The 10687-nt window shown below is 45.0% G+C and overlaps 1 protein-coding gene across 1 annotated transcript; it reads left to right on the forward strand.

The window, feature by feature from the left end:
• Window positions 1–3409: 3409 nt before the first annotated feature.
• Window positions 3410–5006, forward strand: LOC122494804 (vomeronasal type-1 receptor 4-like). Its single transcript, XM_043600252.1, has one exon. It carries the CDS (start codon window positions 3425–3427, stop codon window positions 4364–4366), a length of 942 nt encoding a protein of 313 aa, XP_043456187.1. The 5' UTR covers window positions 3410–3424; the 3' UTR covers window positions 4367–5006.
• The last annotated feature ends 5681 nt before the right edge of the window (window positions 5007–10687 follow it).

Here is a 10687-nt window from a genome sequence, read left to right on the forward strand (position 1 = left end):
CTTAAACTGATTGTGAACTGTGAGTTAGTGTGAAGGTGTGGTGAATACATATGTCAATGGGGGTGAGTTTCTAAGTGTTTAGGATGTGCCTGAATACTTGTGAATTTCAATTACAGTTGTGAGTACACGATGACCACGTATGGGTCTAATAGTATGTGAGTATATGTGAGGTTGGGTGTATACACACGTGTGTTTGCGGATGTATGTAAGTGTGTAAACCATTAACGTTTGTGTGCAGTCTGAGTTGCCCATCATTACGGCTCTGACTTGAAAATGGCTAGTAATTGCACAATGAACTTCAACAGTGGAATTGTCTGCAGGGAAAACCACAGGATCTGTTTCAACTCCTACTTTGTGTTTCTTCTTACCAAAGCAGTAAGTGCTCATTACTGAAAATTCAAGGGGGGGGGGGGGAAGCGTACAGAACTGTTGGAGCTCTCTGATCCTCTTGAATTAAGTAACTGAGGATGGGCTCATCCAACATTTATAGGTTGGGAGAGACTTCTGGTTAAGCCATCTGATCCTACTGCTTTAGTCTGTGAGAAGAGACTCTTAGAGGGGCGCCTGGGTGGCGCAGTCGGTTAAGCTTCCGACTTCAGCCAGGTCACGATCTCGCGGTCCGGGAGTTCGAGCCCCGCGTCGGGCTCTGGGCTGATGGCTCGGAGCCTGGAGCCTGTTTCTGATTATGTGTCTCCCTCTCTCTCTCTGCCCCTCCCCCGTTCATGCTCTGTCTCTCTCTGTCCCAAAAATAAATAAAACGTTGAAAAAAAAATTAAAAAAAAAAAAAAAAAAAGAAGAGACTCTTAGAAACTTCTCTCTTTCCTCTCTGGGTATTGTCCAGTCTTTAATTCTTATCAATGGGGTCAATAATGGTAAAACCAATTTTCCTACACAATCTTCAAATTAATTGGCACTGAATCATTCAAACATGTCATATTAACTTTGTGTGAAATGAATCCTATGGTGAGTTATTTACATCATGTTCTTCCTTTCGCTTGTATCTCTGCATATTCTTCCCAAGTATTTTGTCTCATTCTGTTTCTCTACTAATAACCTTACCTGATGGTTCCTTTCAGTGGCCTGAGGATTAGGAAAGTACTAGTTTCTGGGTAGAGGAACCTCTCTGGGAAGTGAAGAACCCAGGGAGATACACATCCTTCCCCACTAATCCCTCACGTGTCAGAACACACTATTTCCTGCTGTGCTTAAGAGGAGACACGTCTACCTACAGGGATCGAGGGGGAAAAAAACAAGCCTCCCACAAATAGTCTCCTACAAGGTTCTAACCAGAAAGTCGTTAATTGTTCATCATAATTAACACATGAGAGAAAAGTTTCAGGAACATCTTCAGCTCCCAAACCTGTATTCCCAGTGCAGCTGTAAATGAAATAATTGCAGTGGTGAGACAGGTGACCTCACAGAATCACAAACCTATATCTCAGGGTCTGGCTGGCCCCTCCCACTGGCTGCTGTGCCCTTCCCATGGAGCCCCTCAGGCAGCAGGAAGGAGTTGGTGAGGATCCATTTCAGTCTAAGAGGCAGTGTCTGTATCAAGAGTCTGGGTGAGTGATCCTATCAGAAAAGGGTGCTATTCTGTGGATTACCTAATTCACTGTGAAAGCCATGCAGGAATGTGCAATATTTCTGAGGTTTGAGCTAAGCTAGTTAAGAGGATGTGGGGTCCTAGACCTTCACCTGTCCCTGATGGCTCTTAATTCAGTGAAGTTAAACTTCGCTCAGTGTGATTGCTGGTGTTCAGTGCAAGTAATAATATACACTGATTTTTAAGTCCTTAAGAAATGAATTGTAAAATCAATCTCCTGTTCTAACATTATAGAAATTACAGGCTAAGTTTTCAGGGTTACTAGATGTGCAACTCTCACAGCTCCATGGTTGTAGTGAAATGTATGAAGAATTTACAGGAATCTTCTGATCCTGTGCAGAACGTGTATCCAAATGGTAATGTCTTGAATTGAAAGTGTTCCTGTAACCTTGGATGTAGCACACAATCATGGGGACAGTAACTGAGTCTCCATGGAAGACATCATCATCTGTTGATTACAGTGAAACTATACTCATTCTGAAAGTTAGGAAATGAACAGGCAAGGGACTGTTGACATAAAAACGGTGATTTTCAGACAGCAGCTTTCAGGTTCATAGCATGTTCTTTCCAGGTGTTTAAAAATTACTCTACCATCAATACAAAAACCGAGTATTTTGAATCCTAAAGTGTGTAAGATACATTCCTTACAGAGGTCATTTTCCAGTGATGCGTTTAATATTTCACAAATCTTAGTTCATTGCTAATAGTTTTCCTTAATTCACGTAAGTACTCACTAATAAGTACATGTATCACTCGAAATTAAGGATAACTTAGAGTCTGCCTTACACCATTTTATCATGCATCTGTGTTTCATGTGCCAAAGTTTATGGGATTGTTGTGATAATTCAGCAATTCCAGTGTAATGCCATTACACTTGTGTTCCTCACATAAAAGCACATGAGTCTTTCTGTTGCCTTCTTGCATCTACTACATATAACTGCAGGTTCCTGCAGTATGCTATTGCCAGAGCGCATGCACGTTCACTAAGGTATTTAAGGCTTACCCATAATTGATATTATCCTGTGGAATAAAGCTTTACAAATTAATGGAAACTTGTTGTGATGAAAATTATACAACACCCCCTACTCTGAAGTTAACCACAAGGTGTCAAATCAGAAGTAACCATGGATCTGATTCCTGGATGGACACAGCTAACTAGCCGTCTAGCAGACCGTGGGGGCTCAGTGCACTATCACGGTTTCCAGCCCAACCGGTTCCCAGTCCCCACGCAGCCTGAAGGAGCAGATTTGAACAGATTCTTAACCTCTCTGTGTGTCTGTTCTGTTCATCTTTTACTTACAGCCACAGTAATGCCGACCTCATAGATGTGTGGAGCATGAAGAAGTTCTCACGTGAGTGACCTTCACGGGAGTGATTTTACATTATAAGGGCTCTTTTTTTTTTTAAATTTTTTTTAACGTTTATTTATTTTGAGACAGAGAGAGACAGAGCATGAACGGGGGAGGGGCAGAGAGAGAGGGAGACACAGAATCGGAAACAGGCTCCAGGCTCTGAGCCATCAGCCCAGAGCCTGACGTGGGGCTTGAACTCCCGGACCGCGAGATCGTGACCTGGCTGAAGTCGGACGCTTAACCGACTGCGCCACCCAGGCGCCCCATAAGGGCTCTTGAAAAGTTCTACATTCAGCCCCGGAAAGCAACTATGAAAAGAAAACTGTAAGTAGGTGTTTCCAAGTGGCAAGGATTGGAAAGCAGAATGTAGTGGATTTCAGCTGACGTGATATATGTGGCCCACACCTCATATTCCCATGCAGGAAATTCTAGCCCCGAAGGCAACTGTCAGTGACTGGGACCAGAGACAATGGCCAAATGGGATTTGGCCATCGGCCTGATCTTCTTAACACAGACTACTGTTGGAATCCTGGGCAATTTCTCACTTCTTTGTCATTATATCATCCTTTCCTTCACCGAGTACAGGTGGAAGTCCACAGATTTCATTCATAAGCACCTGATTGTAGCCAACTTCTTAGCCCTACTCTGCAAAGGAGTCCCCCAGACCATGGCAGCATTTGGGCAGAAACATTTCCTCAGTGACATTGGATGCAAACTTCTTTCCCTTCTTCACAGAGTGGGGAGGGGAGTGTCCATTGGTAGCATCTGCATCTTGAGCGTCTACCAGGCCGTCACCATCAGCCCTGGGAACTCCAGGTGGGCAGAGCTTAAAGTTAAAGCGCCCAAATACCTTTCCCCCTCTATTTTCCTGTGTTGGGTCCTGCAAACGCTGGTGAATATCATTTTCCCTATGTACTTAACGAGCACATTGAGTGATAAGAACATCACAAACAGAAAGGATTTTGGATACTGTTCTTCGGTTCGTCATGACAAAACTAGTGACTCACTGTATGGACTGTTGTTATCATTCCCCGATGTGTTATGTCTGGGGCTCATGCTCTGGGCCAGCAGCTCCATGGTTTTCATCCTGTACAGGCACAAGCAGCAGGTCCAACATATTCGAAGAACCAATGCTTCTTCTGCATCCTCCCCGGAATCCAGAGCCACCAAAACCATCCTTCTCCTGGTGAGCACCTTTGTCTATTGTTACACCCTCTCCTCCATTTTTCAAGTTGTTTTGAGTGTTTATGATAATCCCAGCTTGATATTCGTAAGTGTCGCTGCAGCTGTGTCTGAGTGTTTCCCATCTGTCAGTCCGTTTCTGCTCATGAGCCACAACTCCAAGGTACCCAGGCTCTGGTTTGCCTGGAGAAGGAATATAAGATCTCCTTGTCTTCAGAAAAACATGTAGACTGTATGTACTTCTACCACATACAGTTGCCCATTCACTCACCCCCCTCACAGTCCTAAAAAATTTTTATGAGATTTTCTCTCTCTGACAAGAGAGGTGCAGCCTGCAGCAGACGGGGGTTTCTGGGGGTCTGATGGTATCTGTGCATTGATGTCTGTGCTGCGTACAGAAATGTGATCGGTGTGCATCGTGTTGTTGACCTGTGTCCTGTATTACTGTATCTGTAAAAATTTAAAATACACATCACCAATAAAATCATGAGCTATTGTGAGATTTATGCATAATGCCTTTACATGGTCAAGAAGGAGTTTAAATGTATTGACATTTACATGTCACTCTTATCTGTGATTAGTTTTTCGAATCATGCTGAAATTTCTAGGTTGACACCTAACAAATACTAAGTGTGCACTTCCAAAGAAAGGGGGTCAAATGTATACATGTTTTTACATGTTTTGTCAAGACCTACAGGATCGAAGTAGGGTGTAAGAATAAAGTCAAAAATAAGAATTGAGGTACAACTCTGAAAAATACATTTTATGGAATTGAAAACAAAACAACTTGGCACAGCAATATTCATACCAGGTAACATATACTTCATGGTTTGCCTTTATGATGATTGTCAAAAATGAGGACTCTGATAAATGGTCACAGAAAGAAGAGCCTCAGGAGACATGACCACCAAATATAAAATTTCATCACATACCTGATGTGTTCTCTGTTGATAAGTTAGAGGCCTCAGTCTCAATCAGACAGAGGCCCTGTCTCACGTGCTGTCACCTCTGTGCCAGTAGGGGTGGCTGACATAACCCACCCAACTCAGAGTCCGGTCTCCCAGTGAAAGGTCACCGGCACCACAGGGCAGGGTCACAGGGATCAGTCCCTCCATCCAGCAGTGATGGAGAAATCCTTGTTTCTTTGGCTTCCCAGCACGTGAAAGGAAGCCCAGCCCTTCCTGGACTCCTGGAGTATTGGGGACAGCACACATCACTGTGAGTGATGAGTTTGTCATTGCAGCCTCTGGCAAAGGGAGGAGGCCTCCACCTGGAAGCCACACGGTGTACGAATGTGGGGCCACTACAACACAACTACAAGGTGTGATTTTTTTTTTTTAAAAAGTAGTGATTAGCTTGTAAGTGAGCTCTCCTCAGAAGTAACCCTTAGAAATCCTGAATGTCTTGCTTGATACTCCAACTTGATTTACTCAGATTTACATATTCTTTACCTAATGTCCTTTTTCTGTTTCAAGAACCCACCGAGACACCACATCTCATTCTGTAATCGTGTCTCCTCTGACTCCTCTTTGCTGGGCCATTTTCCCAGATTCTCCTCCTTGTTGATCATCTTGACAGACTTGAGTACTAGTCAGGTATCTTGTAGAATGGACCTCAGGATTAATATGGTACTTTCCTCATGATTATCTTGGGCTTCTATATTTTGGAGAAGAGAGCTCAGGGTATAAAGTGCCATTCTCAGGACATCATATCAAGGCTACAGCCCAGCAACATGACTTATCATTGTTCACATCGGCCTACGTCTCCCGGATGAGGTTGTGTGTATGAGGACCCTTCGTGAAACTTACGTGTCCCCTTTCATATTGTACCCGTCTCAAGGAAGTCATTGTGTGTGGCTGACATTAACGAAAGGGATCTTGTGCTCTGCCTCCTTGAGGACAACGTTTCTTACATAAATTATGTGGAATTCTTCTGAAAAGTTCCTTTTTCTCAATTTATTATTTATTCAGTGATTTCCCAAAAATGAATAAACGTTAAAAAATTTTGTTTTAAAAAAAGGGGTCGCCTGGGTGGCTCAGTCGGTTGACCATCTGACTTTGGCTGAGGTCATGATCTCGGGTTGTGGGTTCGACCCCACGTCAGGCTCTGTGCTGACAACTCGGAGCCTGGAGCCTGCTTCGGATTCTGTCTCCTTCTCGCTGCCCCTCACCCACTCTTGCTCTGTCTCTGTCTCTCAAAAATGAATAAACATTAAAAAAAAAATTTATTCAGTGATTTCCTCTTATCAGTTTCGATTCCTGCACATCTGTTTGATACTGAGTTACAACCAATACCGCCTCTTCTGCTCTTGTTTAAATTCAAGGTGTTCTAGGGCGCCTGGGTGGCTCAGTTGGTTAAGTGTCCGACTTCGGCTCAGGTCATGATCTCTTGGCTTGGGAGTTCGAGCCCCATGTCGGGGCTCTGTGCCGACAAGCTCAGAGCCTGGAGCCTGCTTCAGATTCTGTGTCTCCCTCTCTCTCTGCCCCTCCCATGCTCATGCTCTGTCTCTTGGTCACTAAAAAATAAATAAATGCTAAAATTTTTTTTTAAATAAAATAAAATCAAGGTGTTCCAGCTTGACCATGAGGAGCTCTTTCGGGTGACTCCCGTGTCCCTCTGACATAGCCCATTTTTAGAAACCGAGTTGTTTAGCATGTCCTGACTTACGGCACCGCAGCTCTGCAGGCTGATTTCATACACGTCCCGTCCTAGTCCAGGCTGCACCGTCTCTCCAGGCAGCCCCTGGCTGCTGCCATGGGGGAACCGTGTCATGGACCAAGGCATGGACACTAGGTATGCTCACTGCTCCTGGGTGTCACTGTGTTCACACCCTCTCAGCTCAAACACCAAGAAAACGTACGTGTGTGTGCTGAACCGCTCGTGTGCACATAGGTAGAAACGTGTGTGGGAGGCGATTGGTGTCCATACAGAGTCAAATGACTTCATTCTGGCGTCTCCAACTCCAACCCATTCCTCATGGATCATTCTAACTTCCTGCCCTTGCTCATCTGTCACCTGTCTCTCCAACGGTGACAAACATGGATCTCACCCTCTGCACTTGTGAGTCAAATGCATTTCTGGTCCAATTTGTATAGGATACCGGCCCTCTTGTGCCTGGTTCTTCCAGGAAAAACATCTGAGTAAACTATGGGATGGCTGCAAGAAAGCGGAAGTACAGGTAATGACATGGAACATTCCGAGGTAGAGGAGGAGGGACACCTGGACGCCTGGGAAGGGAACACCTTACACAGCAGGAGATACGGGGGGAGGGGAGGGGCGGAGTATTAAGGATCATTCATCTTACAGGACTCCCCCTGGACAATGGCATTCTAGGGGGGCTGCACGGCAGGGACACCATCCTGCTAGGCCCAGAGGACACTTCCAGACAAAGAACATCACCCTTGGGCTTTGAAATCTAAGGGAATTTTCCCTCCTAGATTTTTTACTTACTGGGGACAGGTGACATTTCTTCTTTCCAGTTTCTCTTTTTGGAATGGGAATGTCTACGCTCTCCCCATCCCACCATTGATTTCTGGAAGCAGACAATGTGTCTGCATTCACAGGCTTATCGCTGGAGAAGTAGGTTTTTCACAGGATAAATAATATCTCAAGTCTTTTTTTTTTTTTTGAAGTTTATTTATCTATTTTGAGAGAGAGAATGAGACAGAGAGAATCCCAAGCAGGCTCCACACTGCCAGTGTTGAGCCCGATGAGGGGCTCAAACACACAGACCGTGAGATTATGACCTGAGCCGAAACCAAGAGTCAGATGCTTAACTCCCTGAGCCACTCAGGTGCCCCTCATATCTCATGTCTTAATCACACTTGAGTTAGATGATGCTAAGAGGAGTTTGGGACTTGGACTTGTTTACCAAATGAGTTAATATTCTGGGGCTACTGGAATGGGGTGGAGGGGTGAGTGCATTGTGCCAGTGAGGACATGAATTTGGGCAGTCCAGAGGGCTGAGTGTTATAGACTGACCTGTATCTCCTCGAATTGATAGGCTGAAGTCCTAAATCCCAGGAGCTCAGAAGGAAGATCCTTGAAGGAAGTGATGGGAGTTAAACTAAGGCCAGTAGGACGAGCCCTGATCCACTCTGAGTTGTGTCATTATAGGAGGAAATGTGGAGACACACACAGAGTTCAGATCTCTACCTGCACAGAGGGCACAGTATGGGAGGACAGAGTGGGAAGGTGACCATCTGGAAGCCGAGGACATGTCACAAAAAACTACACCTGCAGACTGACACCTTGATCTTGGACTTCATGCCTCCACACCTGTGGAAAAAATACCTGCTGTTTAAGCCACCCCAAATGTTCCGTTTTGTTACCTGGAATAAATGTCAAAGTACTTCATTGGCAGAGTCCTCCTGTGAGATGGCTCATTGTCTGCATTCCTCACAGGGGTCTTGCGATCTCACCACAGATTCTGGCTGTGAAAACACTTGTCAACGTAAACACTGCAGACGTGTGAGCCTTCATGTTATGTTCATGCAACTTCTGACCTCATCCCCTAATTCCCGATGCACTCAGATCCTAATGTTCCTGGACTCCACCCAAATGGGTATTCCTGTCGCCTTCCTATACAGTCCTGTTCTTGTACTTTTACCACATTTAATCCAGGTGCCTATTATCTATCTCGTAGAGAGTGCTTAGTGCCTGGGTTTTTACTTACAGAGGACACTAACTGGCGACACAGAGAGGCTTATGTCAACTGAAAGAAGACTTTTTACTGCATACATTTCCTGAGAGGGGGATGACAGCATCCCACACAGGCACATGGGAAAAGCATCATGTTCTGGTCAAGAGTCAGAAGCAGGGGAGAGGGGAAAGCCTAGCCAGAGCCCTTATTATGGTTTTTTGGGGGAAAGGGACAGCAGGACATGTTGTACAGCTCAGTACTGGCTACTTTGCCCTGGGGCATAGGGGCTGTCCCTAATTATCTGGTACTTGGTGGCGGACCGATTTAGGGCTGTGGAAATTCCAGGTTTGGTGCGCTAGAGCTTGTTAACAAGACCGTTGGGGAAGTGGACTCTCTACTGACTAGTTTACATGAAAAGATGGCCCATGTAAAGCCCTTCTCTATTTTCATGAATTGGTTACTCATGGAAAAGGCACTCTTTCCCTCCTCAAGAAGGTCACGAATGTCAGAGCCCAAAGAATATAGTAAATACAGTAAATACAATAGGCCCTGTTATGAACAGAGTTCAAATGCAGACCTACAGAGTCTAATCAAAACACAATCAAATAGAGAATTTCTGAGAAAAGAAAGCAAGTACTGTGGGACCCTCTTTCTTTCTCAGAACAGCTTCATTTCTTCCTGTCTTTCCTGCATCTCTATTTCCAGACTGGATGTGCAATTCTAGGTCCCCAGTGAAGCCCTGGGTTGACAGACACAGAGAGAGATCCTAGAGAGAGGGGAAATTTCTGGGGAGTCTTTTTAGATGCTGGATTAGCACTCATCACTGTCCCTTCCTTGAGCTAAGAAGGAGGCTTCTGCTCACTAACGAGTTGGTCCATGGTCTCTCCCTTGTCCTGAAGCCACTGCTGAGCTGACTTCCTCCGATGTTTCCAGGTCACCTGTGTGCTCATTCCTTCCCTAGGACTGTGCCAAGGACTGTCTGGATCTCCTGAGTTTCTGTGTCTCTACTGTTCACCAAGAAAGATCTAGCTTTAAGTGGATCTGGACTTTGTTAAGAGGCTGACTCTGCTTTTTGCAAAGGAAATTCCAGTCATTGCTTTCTTGGGGGTGAAGTCACTGATATATATGCCTGGCCCTTTCTTTTTAACATTTTTTTCAATGTTTATTTGAGAGAGAGAGAGAGAGAGAGAGAGAGAGAGAGAGAGAGAGAGAGAGAGAGAGAGTGTATGAGCAGTGGAGGGGCAGAGAGAGAGGGAGACACAGAACCTGAAGCAGGCTCCTGGGTCTGAGCTGTCAGCACGGAGCCTGATGTGGGGCTCGAACCCAGGAACCTCGAGATCACGACCTGAACCAAATTCATATGGTTAACCAACTGAGCCATTTAGGCGCCCCTGTCTGACACTTTCTTAAGGTTTAAATCCTAAAGGAGCTTGCCATTTCCATGGCACCAATGCATTATTTTGTGTTCCGTTTTGCCTTTTCGTTTGAATGAAGCAGCTGAACTCTTCCCTCTGGAAGGGGAGCTCCTAGTTCTACATCTGTCCTCAATTATCCTGATTTTCCAAATCCTAGAGTCATCTCTCCCTTCAGGTGGTGCTGAATTCTTATCCTATGCACTTGATTACATTTATAAATGCGTAATGATTCCAGCAGAGGAAAATGGAGAAGCCAACATATTTTGGGGCCTTGACTTTAAGATCCTTCCAATAGGAGTTCATCGGGCTGATCGTGATGGTCTGGAAGACACTCGAGAGGCAGACGCTGCTAATGGACAACCCCCTGCCCACTCTCTGAACGTACAAAAAAAGTTTGCATGCAAATGTAGTGAAAAAAAGATTTCAATCCCAAAGCTGCCAATGTCTGGGGGACTCCTTCAGAGAGAATGACCAAGGAGCTTGCTAGAGTCAA

The sequence above is a fragment of the Prionailurus bengalensis genome, chromosome E2 (genome assembly GCF_016509475.1).
Source record: "Prionailurus bengalensis isolate Pbe53 chromosome E2, Fcat_Pben_1.1_paternal_pri, whole genome shotgun sequence".
Lineage (NCBI taxonomy): Eukaryota > Metazoa > Chordata > Mammalia > Carnivora > Felidae > Prionailurus > Prionailurus bengalensis.

What these genes read in the sequence shown, in the direction of transcription:
- LOC122494804 (XM_043600252.1), top strand. Translation starts at nt 3,425, where the DNA reads ATGGCCAAATGGGATTTGGCCATCGGCCTGATCTTCTTAACACAGACT.